The sequence below is a fragment of the Geotrypetes seraphini genome, chromosome 3, assembly GCF_902459505.1.
Source record: "Geotrypetes seraphini chromosome 3, aGeoSer1.1, whole genome shotgun sequence".
Taxonomy (NCBI): domain Eukaryota; kingdom Metazoa; phylum Chordata; class Amphibia; order Gymnophiona; family Dermophiidae; genus Geotrypetes; species Geotrypetes seraphini.
In genome coordinates, this window is record NC_047086.1 from 90,850,364 (window position 1) to 90,871,932 (window position 21,569).

General features: G+C 47.4%; 1 protein-coding gene across 2 annotated transcripts in view; it reads right to left on the reverse strand.

The window, feature by feature from the left end:
- Positions 1-21,569, reverse strand: part of PDIA6 (protein disulfide isomerase family A member 6) — a 102,576-nt gene that overhangs the window by 6,024 nt on the left and 74,983 nt on the right. For both annotated transcript variants that reach the window (XM_033939204.1, XM_033939203.1), the window contains exons 11-12: positions 17,995-18,153; positions 14,081-14,177 (exon numbers count right to left, since the gene is read on the reverse strand). In XM_033939204.1, coding sequence (XP_033795095.1) covers positions 14,081-14,177; positions 17,995-18,153 — 256 coding nt within the window. The remainder of the gene's footprint in view (positions 1-14,080; positions 14,178-17,994; positions 18,154-21,569) is intronic.

Sequence of the window (21,569 nt, forward strand, 5' to 3'; positions counted from 1 at the left end):
GGAAGGGAGGCCTACAGGAGAAAGCCTGCAGCTCAGAAACGTGTCTCATGGAAGTAATGGCCACCAGGAAGACTGCCTTAAGAGTAAGGTCCTTTAACGTGCAGGAGCCTAGAGGCTCAAAAGGAGGGCGCACTAGCATAGAAAGTACAAGGTTGAGATTTCAAGCTGGAACCGAAGGCCTACGCAATTTAGCCGCCTGCATAAAACAAATCACATCCAGAGTAGAGGCCAAATGCCGACCATGCAACAAACCACAAAAGGTAGACAAAGCCACAAGCTGAACCTGGAGGGAAGACCAGGCAAGGCCCCTGTCCAGGACATCCTGTAAAACACAGTTACTTACCGTAACAGGTGTTATCCAGGGACAGCAGGCATATATTCTCACATGTGGGTGACGTCATCTACGGAGCCCCAGCGCGGACAGCTTTTCAAGCAAACTTGATTGAAGTTTCAAGTTTGCTATGCTGCACCACGCATGTGCATGCCTTCTTGCCCACTAGAGGGCGCATCCCCACCTCGTGGTCCTCAGTTCCATAGCCAGCAAAGAAGCCATCCCCGGGGAGGAGGGCGGGTTGTGAGAATATATGCCTGCTGTCCCTGGATAACACCTGTTACGGTAAGTAACTGTGCTTTATCCCAGGACAAGCAGGCATGATATTCTCACATGTGGGTGACCTCCAAGCCAACCAAAAAAGGGCAGGTGGGAGGATGGCAATTTAGGAAAACAGATTACGCAAAACTGACTGGCCAAACCGGCCGTCACTCCTGGATAACGTATCCAGGCAGTAGTGGGAGGTGAAAGTATGAACCGAAGACCAAGTGGCAGCCTTGCAGATATCCTCCACCGGAGTAGACCGGAGGAACGCCACAGAAGCTGCCATCGCTCGGACCTTATGTCCCGTGACCCGACCATGAAGCGCGAGACCAGCCTGAGCGTAGCAAAAAGAAATACAAGCAGCCAACCAGTTGGACAAGGTGCGCTTGGAAACAGGACGTCCCAACTCATTAGGATCAAAGGACAAAAATAATTGAGGAACCTTCCGATGAGACTTGGTGCGTTGAAGATAAAAGGCCAACGCTCTCTTACAGTCAAGCGTGTGAAGTGCCGCCTCCCCAGGATGAGAGTGGGGCTTCGGAAAAAACACCGGAAGAACAATGGACTGATTGAGGTGGAAATCAGACACAACCTTAGGTAAAAATTTAGGATGGGTGCGAAGAACCACCTTGTCATGATGGAATACAGTAAAGGGCGGGTCCGCAACCAAAGCCTGCAGCTCGCTAATCCGACGCGCGGACGTGAGCGCAAGCAAAAAGATCACCTTCCAAGTGAGAAACTTAAGATGAGATTTGTCAATAGGCTCGAAGGGAGGCTTCATCAGTTGAGCCAAAACCACATTAAGATCCCAAACTACAGGAGGAGGTTTCAAAGGAGGATTAACATTCACTAGACCCCTCATGAAACGAATCACCAGAGGATGAAGAGAGAGAGAGATCGACCCTCGAGATGCCGATGGAAAGCAGCAATCGCACTGAGATGCACCCTAATGGAAGTCGTCTTCAGCTCAGACTTGGACAAATGCAACAAATATTCCAGAACCGAAGACACCGGAACCGAACTCGGATCCAGATGATTAGAGGAACACCAGGAAGAAAATCTGGTCCACTTCTGAGAATAACAAAGCCTAGTCGAGACCTTGCGCGAGGCTTCCAGAACCTCCCTCACAGACTGAGAAACCTGTGAAGTCATGGGGAAAGGAACCAAGCCGTCAGATGTAAAGACTGAAGATTGGGATGCAACAGCGAACCCCGACTCTGAGACAGCAGAGAGGGAAAAACAGGCAGAAGCAGAGGCTCCCTGACACTGAGTTGAAGGAGCAGGGAGAACCAGTGCCGACGATGCCAACGAGGCGCAATGAGAATCATAGTGGCTCTGGACAACTTGATGAACCAACGTCCTCAAGATCAGAGGGAAAGGAGGAAATGCATAAAGGAACCTCCCTCCCCAGTCAAGAAGAAAGGCATCGGCCTCGAGTCGGTCCGGGGAGTATATCCGAGAACAATAGAGGGGCAGTTTGTGAGTCTCCGGGGAGGCAAACAGATCCACCTGAGGAGTCCCCCAGCGGTCGAAGACCTCACGCAGAACTCGGGAGTTTAGCGACCACTCGTGCGGCTGGAGAAGACGACTGAGTTTGTTGGCCAGACAATTCTTCTCTCCCTGAATGTAAACCGCCCGCAGGAAGATGTTCTGGGAGACCGCCCATTCCCAAAGGCGCAGGGCTTCCCAGCACAGGGACCAAGAGCCCGTTCCCCCTTGTTTGTTCACATAATACATGGCCACCTGGTTGTCCGTCTGCACAAGGACTACCTGATCGTGCAGCAGGTGGCAGAACGCTCGAGCAGCCAGAAAAATGGCACGAAGTTCTAAAACATTGATGTGACAACTCCGGTCCTCTGCCGACCATAGACCTCGAGTCCGCAGACCGTCCAGATGAGCTCCCCACGCGTACTCCGAAGAGTCCGTGGTCAGGACCTTGCGATGCGGAGGAACGAGAAAGAGCAAACCCCCGGAAAGATTGGAAGAGTTGGTCCACCAACGGAGCGAGCGTCTCAAGGAAGGAGTCACAGTTATAGGGGAGGAGACTGGGTCCAGATCCTGACGCCACTGGGAGGCCAAGGTCCACTGAGGAAGCCTCAGGTGCAAACGGGCGAACGGAGTGACATGGACCGTCGACGCCATGTGGCCGAGCAGAACCATCATGTGCTGCGCCGAAACTGAGGGCAGCAACGAAACCTGGCGACTCAATCGAAGCAGGACCTCCAACCGTGGCGGGGGGAGGAACGAACGGAGGCGAACCGTGTCCAGCACAGCCCCGATAAACTGAAGGGATTGAGCCGGGCACAACTGAGACTTGGGGAAGTTCACTTCGAACCCCAGACGTTGAAGGAAGATGATAGTCTGTCGGGTCGCTGAAATAACCCCTTCCTTGGAGGACGCCTTGATCAGCCAATCGTCCAGGTAGGGAAACACCTGCAGCCCCCGAGATCTCAGGGCTACCGCGACCACCACCATACACTTCGTGAAGACTCAAGGGGACGAAGCCAGCCCAAAGGGGAGGACCCGATACTGGAGGTGCAACTCCCCCACCTGGAACCTGAGGAACTTGCGGAAGGCGGGATGCACCGGAACATGAGTATATGCTTCCTTCAGGTCCAGGGAGCACATCCAGTCCCCCGGTTCTAACAGAGGGTACAGGACTGGAAGGGATAACATACGGAACTTCTCCCGGACAAGGAACTTATTGAGCCTCCGGAGGTCCAGAATGGGGCGTAAGTCCCCTGTCTTCTTCGGGACCAAAAAGTAACGGGAGTAAAACCCCCGTCCCCTTTGGTTCGGGGGCACCGGCTCCACCGCCCGAAGGCCCCAACAAGGACCTGGCCTCCGACAGGAGAAGAGGAAGCTGGTCTCGACAGCAAAGAGAAGCCCCCGGCAGATGTTCCGGTGGCGTGGCTAAGAAGTTCAGCGAGTAGCCCTCGGAGATGATCCGGAGCACCCAAGCGTCCGACGTGATCTCGGCCCAGGCTGGAAGAAAGGCCTGTAAGCGGCCCCCGATGGGAAGGGGGGCCGACGATAGTGCGGAGGGGGCCCGCCCCCATCTGCGCATCACGTCAAAAAGACGGAGCCGGTTTAGACGCCCCTTGCGCCTGAGGCTTTGGTTGGGACGCTGTGCCCTGCTGACTTCTGACTTCGACTTCTGCGGGTATCGCCGCGGAGGAGGTCTAAATGGCTTCTGCGGCAGGGCCCGGGGTTTAGGACGGACCAATGAGGCGATAGAGCGCTCATGTTCAGACAGGCGTTTGGTCGCCGCCTCCAAGGACTCATCGAACAACTCTGAGCCAACACATGGAAGATTGGCCAGACGTTCTTGCAAGTTCGGGTCCATATCCAGGGTACGGAGCCATGCGAGACGGCGCATCGCCACCGCAAAGGCGGAAACACGAGAGGCCAACTCAAACGCATCGTAAACTGCGTGAAAAAGGTACAGACGCAGCTGTGACAAATTGGCCATAAAGGTACCAAAATCCCCCTTATGGGAATCCGGCATGACCCCATAATAACGGGGCAATGCCTTCACCATCTGCCTTAAATAGGACGAGAAGGTGAATGCGTAATTAAGGACCCTGGCAGCCATCATGGAATTAGAATAGAGGCGACGACCAAACTTGTCAAGGGTCCGTCCCTTCCGCCCTGGGGGGACCGCAGCAGAGACCCTAGAAGGCTGAGATTTCTTCAACGCCGACTCCACCAGCAACGACTGGTGGGACAGCTGTGCTTTGTCGAAGCCTTTGCAAGGGACCGTACGGTACTTCGACTCCAACTTTGATGGAACCGCTGTGACTGTAAGAGGGGAGTCCAAGTTTCTCAGGAAGATCTGATGTAGAACCTTGTTGAGAGGCAGACGAGGAGTCTCCCTTGGGGGAGAGGGCAAATCCTGCTCCTCCAAAAATTCCTTCGTGTGTTGAGAGCCTGACATAAGGTCAAGGTCCAAAGCCCTCCCCCTCTCAAGCACAAATCTGGAAAAGGAGGAGGGCTTCGAAGGCGGAGAGGGAGATCGAGAAGCCCGCGTCGCCAAAAAAGAAGGGGAAGCCTCACGGGAGTAACGAGGCTCCTTACCGGTGCCAGACCCCGAACCCCAAGAAGCCGCACCCAGCGACCTAGACGGGGACCGCCCATGCCCCGAGGAACCCCTGCGGGAAGTCCCCGGGGTATGAGGCACCGAGGCACGCCCCTTCCGTCTCGGCGAAGAGTCCCTCGAAAACTCCACCTCGGAGGAACGGAAAAGCCTCGGATTATCGAGTCGGAGCTCGGAGACCCGAAGGGTCTCAGCCTCGGTCGGCGAGGAGCGACCGCGGCGTTGAGGAGAGCCCCGTTGACGTTTGGGCTTCCTCGGCCGATGCTTCGCCCGAGGCCGACCCGAGGAAGAGGAGCCCAGGGAGGACCTCGACAAGGAAGAAGAGGAAGAGATCCTCCGAACCCTCCGCACCTTGTCCCGAGGCCGTACGCTCCGCTCAGGCTGGTCAACCGAGGTCGGGGTCGAGGCCGAAACCACCCCGGGGGCCGAAGTCGAGGGTACCGAGACCGAGGCCGCCGAAGCCGGGGCCGACGAGGCCGAAGACGGCTGGAGGTGCGCGAGGGCACCGGACAGTTCCGAGGCAATGAGCGCACGGAGCAAGTCTTGAAAGACGGGAACCCCCATCATAGTCGGCAGATCCTGGGCCGGCGGGTGCTCCCTCGAGGGCGACCTCGGTCTCGAGTATTCCCACGGGGCACCCGACTTCGACGCTCGGGGCGGGGCCGAGGACGACCCACCCGCCCCCGTCGATGAGCCCGAGGATGGCTTCTTCGAGGCTGGAAGAGAAGAAGGAAGTGAGGACTTACCCACCGTCGACTTCGGGGTCGAGGACGCCGGCTTCGACGAAGCAGGCTGTCGGGGCGAGGTCGAGGGAGTCGAGGCCGAGGTCAAGGCCAGGGCCGAAGCCGAGGCCTTCCCCGCCGCGGGGTCAACAGCGAAGAGCTCCGCCATCCGAGCGCGACGGCGGTGGAGAGCTCTCGGCTGAAAAGTAGAGCACCGAGTGCAGGAGTCGGTCGGGTGCTCAGGACCCAGACAGACAAAGTAAGCACCACCAGTGGGGATCGGTGATTGAAAGCAGCCGATCGCACCGGGTGCACTTTTTAAAGCCCGTCAAGGGACGGGACATGGGCCCAAAAACCGGCCGGGAACGAACGAGGTCCCGCGGCCGCGGCTACCGGGAGCCCCCAGAGCCGAACGAAAAAGGTTTTGTTTTTTTTTTTTTAACGAAAAGAGACACTCGAACAAAATAAAAACACAAATTAAGCACAGCGACTGAGAAGAAACCACTCAGCCGCAGTGTCAGAAGGCAAATTAGAAGAGCACAAATTCCACAGGGCTTCTGGCTCCGCGGAAAAAACTGAACTGAGGACCACGAGGTGGGGATGTGCCCTCTAGTGGGCAAGAAGGCATGCACATGCGTGGTGCAGCATAGCAAACTTGAAACTTCAATCAAGTTTGCTTGAAAAGCTGTCCGCGCTGGGGCTCCGTAGATGACGTCACCCACATGTGAGAATATCATGCCTGCTTGTCCTGGGATAAGAATTCCAATATGTGAGGCCATGAGGTGCGAATGGGCACCACGCGTAGAACACCACTCCTCAAAAATACATCAAACTCGCACATAAGCCCGAGAGGTGGAAAGTGTCCGGGAACCCAAGCGGATGGAGATCACCTTATCTGGACAGCCTTTCTTACTTAGGTGTTCCTGTTCAAGAGCCAAGCCATAAGACGAAAGGGACCAAATCGAACACTGGAATGGGACCCTATGTCAGAAGGTCAGGTGAGAGGAACAGTGGATCTGCCATGAGAAGCTGAACCAGATCTGCATACCACGGGCACCTGGGCCAGTCTGGAGCCATCAGGATCACATGGCCGAGGTGACATGCGATGTGAAGGACTCATGGTTTCTCCCGACAATTGATGTAAGCCACCACCATGGCATTGTCCAAGAGAACCCAAACTATCTTACCCGTCAACATCTGAACTCTAGCAACGTTAACCAAATGGCCCGGTCTCCAGAACATTGATCAACCAGGACGCCTTCTCCAGAGACCAGCTGCCCTGAGCTGAGCGACCAAGACACTGGGCTCCCCAACAGAGACCGGCATCAGTGATATGCACTGTCCACTGAGGCTGATCCAGACTGGAAGGCTATAGCCACCAGCGGAGGCTACAATGAACTAACCCCCGAAGAGATACAGGAGAATTCAGATCTTGTATTTGAGATATTATGTATTACTAGTGTTTAAGCCCGTTACATTAACATGTGCTAGAATATATGGCTGGCTGTCTTTCTTTATTTATGTCTCTCTCCCTGCTAATGTCTCTTTCTTCCTTTCTTTCTGTCTCTCTACCTCCTGCAATTTTTCTCTCTCTCTCTCTTTCTCTCCCTGGCACCCTTTGTCTGTCTTTCTTTCTGTCTCTCTCTGGTCCCCTGTCTGTCTTTATTTCTGTCTGTCTCTCTCCCTAGCCTCCTTTGTCTGTCTGTATTTCTTTCTGTCTCTCCCCCCCCCACTTTCCTTTGCAGAAGCAGCAGTGATATTTCCCTTTCCCTCCAGATCCCTGTTAAGTAGTAGCAGCATTTTCCCCCACCCACCCCCCATTCCCTTCTCTCCCCCCCACCACTTTTCTTTGCAGAAGCAGCAGCTGTATTTTCCTTCCCCTCCAGGTCCCTGCTGAAGCAGTAGCAGCATTTTCTCCCACCCCCATTCCCTTCTCTCCCCCCCCCACTTTCCTTTGCAGAAGCAGCAGTGATATTTCCCTTCCCCTCCAGATCCCTGTGAAGTAGTAGCAGCATTTTCCCCCACCCCCCCCCCATTCCCTTCTCTCCCCCCTCACCACTTTCCTTTGCAGAAGCAGCAGCGGTATTTCCCTTCCCCTCCAGGTCCCTGAAGCAGTAGAAGCATTTTCCCCCACCCCCCATTCCCTTCTCTTACCGTGAGCTGCCCTGCTCCGTTCTGCCCCTCCCCCTTCCCTTCCCGCATGCTGGCCTGCTGCGGCTGAAGGTTTTTTTTCGGCGGCTCTTCTCACGATCCCCGTGGTGGCTGATCCTCCTGTTCAAAGCGGCCTTCTGAGGTTCGCGGCCGGCTGTAACGAACCTCGCAGGCCGCTCTCCAACTCGGTAGCATGTTCCCTCTGACGCGATTGCGTCAGAGGGAACGTGCTACCATGTGGAGAGCGGCCTGCGAGGTTCGTTACAGCCGGCCGCGAACCTCAGAAGGCCGCTTTGAACAGGAGTGGTAGCGGTTGTTGCGGGAAGGGGGGGGAGTCGGCGACGTGCAGGCCACTATGAACAGGAGCGGCAGCAGGACCATGAGCCCTCCTCCCGCCATCCGCTGCCAGCGCCGCTCCTGTCGCCCAATGCACCTAACTGGCGCATACGCCTCAAGCCGCGCCCACTGAAGGACACAGCACACATCAGGTCCCCACAAGCCACGGCCACAGACGGACACAGCACACATCAGGTCCCCACAGGAGATGAGCCGCCGCTGGTGACGGCCAAGGTAGGCTGGGAAGAAGGCTGGGGACTCACGCATGCGCACTCATGCGGCCACGGAACTACAGATCATGGAAGCACGCAAATAGGAGTGCGCATGTGCGAGTTAACCTTTTATTATATAGGATGGTGGTGGTGGCCATACGCAAGGAGGGCATCCTGGTTCATGCCTATCTGGACTAGTTGATTCGAACAAAGTCTTTTCAGGAGAGCTCCCGGGTTACAACTCGGATTATGCAGTTTCTGCAGTCGCTGGGGTGGGTGGTCAACTTATTCAAGAGCTGGCTGATCCTGTCTCAGCGCCTAGAGTACCTCAGGGTGTTCTTCAACTGAAGAGGGGTTATGCTGAGAGGTACCAGGCTGTCATGTGTACAGACTGCAGGTTGGGGTGAAGCAGAGATCCTTGACTCTGTAAGCAGAGAAGGAAAAACTGGAAGAAGGTATGGCTCCCTGCTGCTGAGTTGAAGTAGAAGGGAGTACCATGGTTGTCTCGGCCACCGAGGAGCGATTAGAATCATGGTGGCATGATCATTCTTCATTTTGACTAGAGGGAATGGAGGAAATGCGTAGAGGAAAAGATTTGTCCATTCCAGAAAAAAAGCATCTGCCTCGAGGCGATAAGGAGAGTATATCCTGGAGCACAACTGAGGCAGTTTGTAGTTGTGGGGAGCTGCAAAGAGGTCTATCTGAGGCGTTCCCCCACTGTGAGAAAATGTGATGGAGACGAGGAATGGAGAGTCCATTTGTGAGGTTGCAGGAGACGACTCAAGTTGTCCGCCAAGCAATTCTGAGCCCCTTGAATGTAGACAGCTTTGAGGAAGGTGTTGTGACGGATCGCCCAGTCCCAAACCTCCAGAGCTTCTTGACAAAGGGAGGCAGACCCTGTCCCTCCCTGTTTGTTGACATAATACATGGTGACTTGGTTTTCCGTGCGGACGAGGACTACTGTGTCGTGAAGGAGATGTTGAAAAGCATAGAGAGCTTTGAAGATCGCTCGGTGTTCCAACCGATTGATACGACACTGACGATCCGTACTGGTCCAGAGGCCTTGAGTACGGAGACCATTGAGATGAGCGCCTCAAGGGTAGGTCGACGAGTCTGTCGTGAGGACCTTCTGATGAGGGGGCGTTTGGAAAAGCAAGCCTCTGGAAAGATTGGAAGAGAGCATCCACCAACGGAGAGACTTCTTCAAAGAAGGAGTGACTGTGATGTGTCCATTGAGATGCCAGGGTCCACTGAGGAATTCTGAGGTGAAGTCGGGCAAAAGGAGTCACATGTACTGTGGAGGCCATGTGACCCAGAAGCACCATCATGTGTCTCGCAGAGATGAAAGAGCGAGAAGACACTGTGTGACAGAGGTGAAGCAGAGCAATCAGACGTTGTTGTGGAAGGAATGCTCCGAGTTGGACAGTGTCCAGAACAGCTCCAATGAACTGTAGATTCTGAGAGGGTTGAAGTTGAGATTTGGGAAAGTTGATTTCGAATCCCAAACTCTGTAGGAACCAGGTAGTCCGTTGGGTCGCTACAATAACCCCTTGAGATGTGGAATCTTTGATGAGCCAGTCGTCTAGGTAGGGAAATACCTGAAGACCATGATTACTTAGAGCTGCAGCTACCACTACCAGGCACTTGGTGAACTCTCTGGGAGACGAGGCCAGGCTGAAGGGTAGAACTCTGTATTGGTAATGCAAATTCCCCACCCGAAATCTGAGATATTGACGGGAGGCCGGATGGATGGGAATACGAGTGTAGGTCTCCTTGAGATCAAGAGAGCATAACCAGTCATTCTGCTCGAGGAGGGGATAAAGGGATACCAGGGACAACATTTGAAACTTTTCTTTGACTAGAAATTTGTTGAGAGCCCCGAGATCCAGAATGGGTCGCAGATCGCCCGTCTTCTTCGGAACAAGGAAGTAACGGGAGTAAAACCCCCTGTTCTGCTGGTCCAAGGGAACTGGTTCGATGGCATGGAGACGAAACAGAGCTTGAGCTTCCTGAAGAAGAAGGGCGGTCTGGGATGGATTGGAAGGATACTCTCTTGGAGGAAGTTCTGGAGGAACCTGAGTGAAATGAAGAGATTATCCCTCCCTGATGATGGTAAGCACCCAGAGGTCGGATGTAATTATTGTCCATCTGTTGTAAAAATGATGGAGACGACCTCCTATAGGGGGAAAAGGAGACAGAGACAGAACGGTGGAGGTTATGCTCTGGTGTAAACAGTCAAAAAGGCTGAGAAGTCTTAGGTGCAGCAGAAGGTTGGGATTTCTGTTGCTTCTGAGGTGGCTGTTTTTTCAAAGGAGGGCGAGTATAAGGAGCCGGCTTTGGAGCAAAATGCCTTTGATAGATGACAGCAGGGCGTGCAGGCTTGGCAGGAACTGGCTTTGGTTTAGGTCTGACGACTGAAGAAAATGATTTTTCATGGTCAGATCATTTTTTAGTGGCCGCCTCGATTGACTAGTCAAAGAGGTCGTTGCCTTGACAAGGAATGTTAGCCAAGAGGTCTTGAAGGTTAGGGTCCATGTCAATGGTACGAAGCCAGGCAAAACGACGCATAGCCACAGAGCAAGCAGCTGCTCAGACAGATAACTCAAAGGCATCGTAAGATGATTGCAGGAGATGGAAATGTAACTGAGAAAAAGAAACAATGACTTCTTGAAACTCAAAATGCATGTGGCTATCCATTTAAGTCAAAAACTTCGGCAGAAGGGAAAGAAGAAATTCAAAATAAGTAATGAAATAAAAATTATAATTGAGGACTTTAGAGGACATCATAGCATTTTGGTAGATGCGACATCCAAATTTGTCCATAGTTTTCCCCTCCTGTCCAGGCGGGACTGTAGCATAAACCTATGAAGGATGGGATCTCTTCAAGGCGATTCAACAAGCAGGGATTGATGAAAAAACTGAGTTGTCAAATCCCTTGTGATGCACAGTTTTATACCTCGAGTCTAATTTTCCTGGAACTGCTGGTATGGAAAAGGGAGTCTCCATGCATCGAGCAATAGTCTGGTCCAAAAGCTTATGAAGTGGAAGCATGAGAGACTCTGCTGGAGGCTGAGGAAGACGCATGACTTAGAGATATTCCTTAGAATATTTGGAGCCAGTGTCCAATTTGACGTCCAAGTCCACAGCCATCTGTCGGAGGAAAAAGGAAAAAGAGAGCTGATCTGGCGATGCCTTGTCTCGAGAAGGACTCGAGGATTTCGAGGCAGCATGTGTCAGAGAAAAAGCTTCAACAGGGAAAAAAGTGTCATAGGAATCCGGTGACTTGGACGAGGCAATCAAGGCTGGAATATCCTCGAAGTTGGAGTAGAGCGAGGCTTCAAGGAAGATGATTTATCCTGCGAAGAACGATGCCTGGAAGAATGCCTCGATGAAGGTCTCGAATGATGGTGAGAACTGTGTCTAGAACCAGATCTCGAGGAACGAGGAGACTTCGCCTCGGAGATGGAAGTAGCCGATGCCAATGAATGAATAGGACTAGAGGCTGTAGATCGAAGCTCCAGAGGCTTGGAAGAGGAACCTCGATGCACTCGCAAGACTCTGCTCCTTGCTGAGAGTGTGATGAGTCCTGTCGATGCACTCGCAAAGAATCTACTCCTTGCTTTTTGTGCTTGGATGGCAGACCAGACACTCGCAGAGACTCTGCTCCCTGCAAAGAGTGTGATTCCAACGGGGGCATAGGAAGCGGCTTGACTTCGCGGGAGTCTGCTGAATGCCCAGGCAGGATAATAGGAAGCAGTTTAGGACCCATAATGGTAAGGTACTGAAGAAACTGCTTCTCTAAAATGGTCTGGAAAGAAGCCGGAAAAGTGGGATCCGCGTCTGAAACCGGACCACCTGCCTTGGACGGAGGTTCCTTCGAGGCAGTGTGGGTGTGCTTCGACTTAGTAGTCTTAGACACCTTAATCACCACCGGCGGAACCGACTGCTGAGCTATCTGACCTGAGGAAACAGGGGAAGATACAGCAGAATATGTCGAAGCAAGAGCTGCTGCAAACGATGAAGGTTTGATGAGGCTCGAGGTGGAAGCAGGAGGCGCAGAAGGAGGCTCGATGGAAATCAAGGCCGAAGATGCCATCGAAGTCGAGGGATTAGTCAAAGACTCCATCTCAAATAGGTTGTCCACCAGAATGCAACGACGCTTAAAAGCACGAGGCTGAAGTGTTTGGCAAGGCAGGCACGACATGGGATGTTTAGGCCAAGGCACTTGAGGCAGCGTCTATGAGGGTCCGTGAGAGAGATTGCGCGCCGACACTTGCTACACTTCTTAAAGCCTGTAGCAGGCCGGGACATAGGCCGAAAAACCACCGCTGCAAGGTCGAAGCTCGGGGGCTGCAGCCGAGCGGCCTGTCCCGGGGAACAGACGGAAGTTGAAAAAAATATATATATATTTTTTAAACTAATAAAACTAAATAAAACAGCGATTCATGAGAAAAATACACCAACCGCGGTTGAGAGAAGGCAAAAGTGAACAAAGTTGAACACAGAGAGTCAAAGACGGATTTCTCGGCTCCACAGAAAACTAAAAACTGAGGTGCATTGGAGGTATGGGGGCATGTCCCTGCTCCATACAACCCTCAATTTATTACAAAGCCTAGTATTACCCCAAAGCATGATCTTCATGATTAATCTTCCACAGACTCTACTTCAAGCGACATAACCTTGTCTTTGAGAGCACAGTTCTTCAACACTGCTGGATTTAAATAACATAGGTTTTGAAACCTCCATCCCCAGCCTCCCCTGTAGATACGTCCCTCTTAGCACCATTCAATCATCAAACAACTCTTACAAAACCATCTAAGCAGCACCCCAAGCAAGGAGTGTGTGGCGCAGTGGTTGGATCTACAGCCTCAGCACCCTGAGGTTGTGGGTTCAAACCCCGCGCTGCTCCTTGTGACCCTGGGCAAGTCACTTAATCCTCCATAGCCCCAGGTATGTTAAATAGATTGTGAGCCCACCGGGACAGATAGGGACAATGCTTGAGTACCTGATTGTAAAAACTGCTTAGATAACCTTGAAAGGCGGTATATAAAATCCTAATAAACTTTAAAAAAAAAATGATTCACACTCTGCATAACCTGTCCTCTAATTCTTTACCAAAAGACCACCAACTGCACATAGTTGACAATTGAAACCAATGCTCCTCATCAATGCCCCCAAAGGCCAAAATAAATTAAACAATGGAGACAGGACTGAGCCATAAATCCCTTCTGAGGTCCTGAAAGTTCTCCATTCACTCAGACCTTACATTATCTTGCAAATGAGGGAGGAAATCTAGTTATAAGACTGTGGATACTCAATGGCCTCAGACCTTCAAGTTGTAGTTCATTCAAAATTTAAAAAACACAATATAGATACTGTCCACATTTATCATGATTTTTCGTTTTACAAGCAAACTTCAGCATTTGGATTATCAGAGCCCCTCATCCTTTTCCATTTATAAAAGACTTGGATCCCTGAGGAAGGCGTGTTTAGCCGAAACACGGCCCATGTTGGGTCTATTCATGATAAATGTAGACAGTATCTATATTGTATTTTTATTGTTTTTTAAATTTTGAATAAACTACAACTGAAGGTCCGAGGACATCGAGACTCCACAGTCTTGCTTGTTTGGTGGAATTGCTCTTTTCCTGTAGAGATTTGGGTCATCTTGTTTTTACCAGCCATCTCAGTACTATGCATCCTCAAATCCAGACTGAAAAAGGATCCAGCTGCATCTTCGCTTTTTAAAAAATTACTGTTCAGTAAGAAAATGTTTTAATTTCCATCTTCATCCAATTTGCCAGGCATAAAAGTTTCATATGAATAGTCAGACATGTATTTACACATGGATGTTACAGTAAAGCACATTTCTTTATAAATGACTGCATCATAACCAGATCCATAAAGATCTTATCAGAGTGCCACTACCCTGAGTGTCCTTCATTAGCTATTATTACTGATACTGTACCTCTCCATCTTTGCCATCCCAAGGTTCTGTATTATAGATTTTTGGAAGAGCTCCTCCACCTACTGGCAAAGTAGATCCACGGCCAAAAGACAGTTCCCTGAAAAGATCATGAGGATCAATTAAAAATGGATTCACATTAGAGACTATTCTGCATGGTTTTCTAAAAAAATATTAATATAATTTATTCAGCAATCTTGCTCACAGCTATGGCACCAGGGATATTTTTGAAGATCTCTGTACTTTAAAATCCTTAACCTATAAAAGATGTTGCGTTAAATTCATTCATTCATTGGACTATAGTAAATCAAAGCATCGGTAGCTAGAGAAAAAAAATGTTATCAGCTAAATTTTAAGCAAAGATATATCTTGAATCAATTTGTGCAGGACACCTTATGCAAATCACTCAATATTAACACAGGTCAAGAACCAGACAGGAAATGGTCCCATTGATTTATATTGTAAAATTAAGGCCACAAGTATGAAAAATCATTTGTTAAACAAAATGACTAGTGTTTTGAAAATAAATTTTCATCATTACAATTTCACAATGAAAGAAAAGGATAAATCACAATTCCTTTTCAGTAAAAAGCATTTCTTTTTTTTCTGTTTAAAACTTATTAGCTTCAAAAACAAACAAAGTGTAATAGAACATATGAACAAATGATACAATAATCAGCACTTATATCTACCAGATAATAATATAATATACATATCACCCTGTGTATGAAGTTCATTCAGAAATCAGAAGCCTATTATACTAGAGATCAATTCTTTACAAATTTTGCTAATGGACCCCAAATCTCTTAAATTTTATTATAGTGACCCAATTGTTCCAAGTGCATTCACTCATATTTATCAACTTGGCATAAGGTTTCCCACCAAAAGATGTTTTTGGGTTTTTATTCAAGTATTCCGATATTAATTTATACCACTTGGTGGCCCGATGCCCTAGCAAATCTGTCTAGAAGCATAGTAATAAGCATTTCAAAATCAAATTCTTTTCAAGCCCACATTATTGGGGAAACATACTTTTTTGTCTAATGGAAAAAAACAGAAGAAAAGAATGGACTACTAATCCATTACCAAATGTCCATTCACAAAAACAGGGTTTAATCATACTCACTCCTCTATCTATAGGTAAACAGTAATCATGTTGTCTCTCTAGCCACCAAAAATTGCTGCAACTGCATTGGGTTCCAAAACACAAATTCAGGGCCTCTTTTACAAAGCCGTTTAGCGTGGGCCGCTCCAATAACGGCCCCTGAAGTCCATAGAGATTTAAAGGGCTTCGGGGCTGTTGCCATGCGGCAGCCGCTAGCGTGGCTTTGTAAAAAAGGGGGTCAGTGTCTTGCAATTTTACAAGGCACTTACATGGAAATTTTAAATAGAATGATGCTTCCAGAGCCACCACTCTGATCTTATTATCTTCAACTTCAAGAATTATTTTCTCCTTAATTGGGTGGCTCTGGAAACATCAGGAAAAATCCTCACCAGATCTCCACAAACTTTTTGTCATTTGATTTTTAAAGTACAATTTCATTACTAACATCTTATCCATCTCACTGATGCAGGTTATTACCAGGGTGGAATGTGTCTGGATCAAATCCTGACTGTCCTCCAAAAAACCTGTTAAATCTACTTCCGTTGATACCAGTTGATCCACCCCCCTGATTAGACTCAAGCTTCTTTTTCTGTGTAACATAAAAAATTTAAAATAGGAAAATTCTCCGCATTGGGCAATCCCAGTATTTCCTTAAAAAATTTTTTCATCAATATCTCAGGTGATAACAGATGGGTTACTGGGAATTGACCAAGGGGAGATTTTTTGACCTATATACATTTTCCATTATTTCTAATTCCGAATGTATTGCACAAGAGTCTTTAACCACAGAGGTAGAGACATGCTGCAAGGTAATAAGAACATAAGAATTGCCACTGCTGGGTTGGACCAGCAGTCCGCTCATGTGGCAGCCCTTAGGTCAAAGACCAGCGCCCTGTTAGAGTCTAGCCTTACTTGTGTATGTTCTGTACCAGTAGGAACTTATCCAACCTTGTCTTGAATCCCTGAAGGGTGTTTTCCCCTATAACAGCCTCCGGAAGAGCATTCCAGGTTTCTACCACTCTCTGGGTGAAGAAAAACATCCTTACGTTTGTACGGAATCTTTTCCCTTCTAACTTCAGCGAATGCCCTCTCGTTCTCTTCACCTTGGAGAGGGTGAACAGTCTCTTTTTCTACCAAGTCAATTCCTTTCAAAATCATGAATGTTTCGATCATTTCTCCTCTCAGTCTCCTCTTCTCAAGGGAAAAGAGGCCCAGTTTCTCTAGCCTCTCGTTGTACGGCAACTCCCACAGTCCCTTAACCATTTTTGTCGCTCTTCTCTGGATCCTTTCCAGTAGTACTATGCCCTTTTTCATGTATGGCGATTGACGCAGTATTCCAGGTGGGGGCATACCATGGTCCGGTATAAAGGCTTGATAACCTTTTCAGATCTGTTTATGATCCCCTTCTTAAGTATAAGAATTGCCTCTGCCGGGTCAGACCAGGGGTCCATCGTGCCCAGCAGTCTGCTCCCACAGCGGCCCCCCAGGTCCATGACCTGTAAGTTCTCCACCACCTAAATTGTTTATACCCTAATCCTGAAGTAACCTGTATAGTAACCTTCTATCTATACCCTGTAATCTCTTTTTCCTTCAGGAAGTCATCCAATCCCTTTTTGAAACCCAATATTGTACTCTGTCCTATCACCTCTCCTGGAAGTGCATTCCAGGTGTCCACCACCCTCTGAGTGAAGAACTTCCTAGCATTCGTTTTGAATCTGTCTCCTTTCAGTTTTTCTGAATGCCCTCTTGTTTTTGATGTTCCTGCTAGTCTGAAGAATCTGTCCCTCTCCACCTTCTCTATGCCTTTCATGATTTTATAAGTCTTAATCATTCTGTTAGCCCTTTTTGCCGCCGCTGCCTATATTTTCTAGTTTCTGGACAACAGCTTGAGAAAAATCAGCAATCTGTTTAACTGTTGACCTTAATAGCCCTTCCACTCTAGAAATTACCAACCACAAATCTTTAAGCTTGATATCGTGTGCTACCTCTGAGATGGATTGCTCCTCTGTTGCACTAAAAAAAAAAAAAAAAAAAAGCGGCTTAGATATTGAGGTATATATTAATTTAGTGGAAGAGAGATGCCGTTCTCAGACAAATTAGTGGGACCTACTATAGTCCCACTATCACTTGATTTTGGTGGGAGGGGAGGAGTCCGATCAAAGGGACTTAATGAAGCACTGGAGTAAGAAGAATCTATATTAACAGCTACTTCCGGGGTCTTATCAACAAGTTTCAAATGTTTGCCCATTGGACCAATCATTGCTGGCATTTAACTTTTTGGCCTGTCTGAGGGTTTGTGAGAGGAGACCTGTTCTGAGCCCCAGAGCCCTTGCGGCGGACTAACTGCCTTGGATTTACCTACTTTTTGTTGGACTGGTGCCAGATTCCTGCAGGCATTAGAAGAGACGGACTGTTGACATCACCGGGTCCATCTCTTCCAACTTAAAAGGACGTTGCAACTGCGGTGATCTGGGAACACTGCCTGTCTGAGGGTTTGTGAGAGGAGACCTGTTCTGAGTCCCGGAACCCTTGCGGTGGATTAACTGCCTTGGATTTACCTTTTTTGATGGACTGGTGCCAGATTCATGCCGACATTAGAAGAGATGGACTGTTGATGTCACCGGGCCATCTCTTCCAACTTAAAAGGACACAAACCGTGGTGTGTAGCCGAAGAAGGGGCGTGCCCTAAGGGGCACGGCAGGCCCCTTGGAGCCACAAGGAGCAAAAAGCTTAGGAAAATGGTTTGGTTTATAAAGAGGTAAGATTAGTAAATAGCAATGGCAAAAAGTAAAATTAAACCAATGACTAGTACCTGAGAAACTCATTGATTCCTTGTTCACTGAAAGAGCCTTTCAGAAGAGCAAACTTCATCTTCCTTGAGTTAATTGCTGCCATTGCAGGGTATCCAAAGCCTCCAATTCCCAGTGATGCTTCAAGATCCAATTGAGCACCAGCCTCTGTCCACAACCACCTTAAACATAATACATATTCATTACTATTTTGTACACTGCAAATGTGTTCACTCTACTTCTCTTCAGATACCGATATGTTTACAGTATGATGTAATACATTAGAGATTAAAAGGTGAAAACATGTTTCATCTGAAAAGTCATCCTGGACAAGAAATGCAATTGGTTGGCAAAAGTACATATAAGAATGTAGTAGATACCACACCATTCACAAAAGGAAGCATTTATGAACAACTTGAAAAACTGAAGGTGGACAAAGCCATGGGACCAGATGGGATCCAGCCCAGAGAGATACTGGCAGCAAGAAGGATAAGGAGCAATTATGCATATTTTATACCACATTCAAATTGTCTAAGTACATATCTTACCTATTTTGAGGGGCAGGGAGGGAGGGGGAAGAAATCTTAATACTGGAATCTAGCAAGCTTCAACATTGCCTTGAGAACGAATATAACTGTTAGGCAAACTGGATGATGGACCACACAGGTCTTTTATTCGCTGTCATTTACTATATTACTATGTAAGATGTAAACGTCTAATCATATTATTCAAAACATTAAACGGAACGGCACCCTCCCACCTAAACAACCGCCTAAACAGGAACCTCTCTTCCAGACAGAGGAGAACCCAGTCCTATTTCTCATACCCCCCATTTAAAGGAACTAAACGCAAAAAGATGTATGACAACTTACTTGCAACACATGCAGCTAAATTGGACCCCTCCATCACCAACCTACTGACAGCTTCAACTGACCTCAAAGCTTTTCGAAAAGAAATCAAAACCATACTATTCAAGAAATTCATCCTAATTTCCTAACCCCCTCTTTTCCCCTCTCTCCCCCTCTTAATATCCTCCCTTTAAAACATGATTTAGACCTAACGCCTCTAATTGTATTCCTCTTCCTGAAAATGTCCAGCTATCGTTTTGATGTATTAGGCCCAACGTCTTTAATTGTGTTCCTCTTCCTGGAAATGACCAGTTATGTTTTTGATGTAATCCGCTTAGAACTGCAAGGTACAAACGGAACAGAAGTCATTAATGTAATGTAATGTAATGTAATATTACTTTTTTTTTTGTTTACTGAGAGACTGATTTAGTCAAAGCCTCAGTGAATATAACTGTTCTCATCTCTGGGTTTATTTCTCTACTGGCACTCTAAGGCTCTTTTTTCTCCGATTTTAGGGAGGAAAAGGATGAGTTTTACATCTTTTCTTAAAATGAGCAATTTGTTCAAAAACATTGTTCAAAGAAGAGTAGTTGCCTCATCAAGAGATGGGTTTCCAGATTTCTCAAGTTTCAAGTTTATTTAAAATTTTTTATACCACTTAATCAAACTTCTAGGTGGTGTACAATAAAAAATACCATAAAAATAAATTAAAAATTAGAGATACTAAACAATACCAGGGTATATTAGTAGAACACATGATGTGACATATAGACTTACTTCAAACAAATGGGGAAAAGAGGGCAAGAACTATAATCTTTGGAGAAAAGAGCACAAAAAAGGAAAAAAAACCCAAATAGGTGAGGGTAAAAACTACAAAGCCTCGTTTTAGTCCTTAAAAGGACAGTTACTGTCCAAAAGCATCCTGGACCAAGAATGTTTTAAATTTGGATTTAAATTGATTTAAGAGGAAGTTGTATCAGTAAGATTATAGTCAACTTGATAAAAATAACGAGAACACTCATTCTTGGACATGTATTAACCATAACTGTCCAACACACAAATTTTTAAAGTGATCTGATCATGGAATATAATCTGTTTGAAGAACAAAGTAATTCAAATTCCAATAATTTTGGATTAACAAATATGTCTAAAGTGTGTCCTAACATGTGTAGGCATATAAACAACCTTGCTCCAAAGGCAGCCTTTGTCCCAGAATCTACTTTCAAATAGGGCCAGACACTTTGTGAAATAACACAAAACTCTGCAAAGAGACACCCAAACCCTATACTGAAACTATCTCATAGCAGCCCTAACCCACCAATGAAAAGACAGTGCTATAAATATTACAGTGGACCTATACTATTAGGAACATAGTGGGAACATCAAAACCAAATTCTCAATCTGTTGACGAAGTTGCCATGGACTGGCACACTGAGGTAAAAACCCTATACAAAGGGCTAATACTATCCCTGCAAATATTCCTCCTCCTGGTTTACCAATGACTTAAGAACTAAGAAAAGAGAACAAAGGAAAGCAGAGGAGAAATGGTACAAATCCAGGCTTAACAATGACAGGTCCAAATGGAAGGAACTACATGAAGAATATATATTAATAATAAAAAAAACCACCCAAAACTACCTTAGAAGCTAAAAAGAAGTTCTTCTACCTTTTTACCTTATTGTATCTTTGTTATGCCTACTTTTACATAATTTTTACTCCCCACTAATTTTTGTATACCGCTTAATCTTACAATTGAGCGGCATATCAAAACCTTACTAAACTTGAAACTTGATACTGATCTGAACTATTAAAGACCCCCAATAGATCAAAAAACCTATTTAAACTTTAAAAAAAAAAAAAAAAAAGATACTCAACACTGCAAGGAGACAACCAGTACCTTAACACCGAACTCAACAGCAAAACGCTCTCAGATTACTTAACTGACAAGTAGACAAAATATGGTTTTGCTTTGACTCCACCACACTACAAACATCATCCCCTCAGATAAATGACTCAGACAAAATAATTAAAAACTACAACTGGGAACTTAACTTGCTTCAAAAGTCTCCCGCAATGACACTGCAGAGATACTAGCACTATTCGCTCTTACAGCTCCTACCTGGACCCTGTCTGCAACGCCTCCTAGTGGCGGTGACAGACGCCTTTGTAGACTATTCTTTCCTCTCATCAACATTAGAGAATGACATGGGAACAAATTTCCACGTCCCCACCCCATTCCTGTAAGCTCTGCCTTAACCGCACAAGCTTCAAAAATTTATGACTTTAAAGTGTTTGAGGCTTGTGCAGATGAGGATAGAGCTTGCAGGAATAGGGCAGGGACAGAAACAGGAAAAGAACTCACTGGGACAGGACAAGAAAATGAGACCCTGTGGGGACGGGGAAAAATTTTTCTCCTTGTCATTCTCTAATCAACAACTCTCTACAAACAGGCGTAGTGCCCGCAAACTGGAAGTCAGCGGTCATCAGACCGATCTTGAAAATAAATAAATAAATAAATAAACCACACTCAACCCCAACGTGCTCAGCAACTTTAGATCTGTCTCCAATCTACCGTTCATCTCCAACATCGATGAAGGAGCATAATTGGTTTAATACCTTTTTTTGTATTGAACCAATTATGCTCCATCGACAAAGAGTCCTATCCACCTTCAAATCGAGATTTAGGAAGTTCCACACTTCTGAAACCATCCTTCAACCTCAACTGCTGTAAAAACTCATGGAAAGGGTAA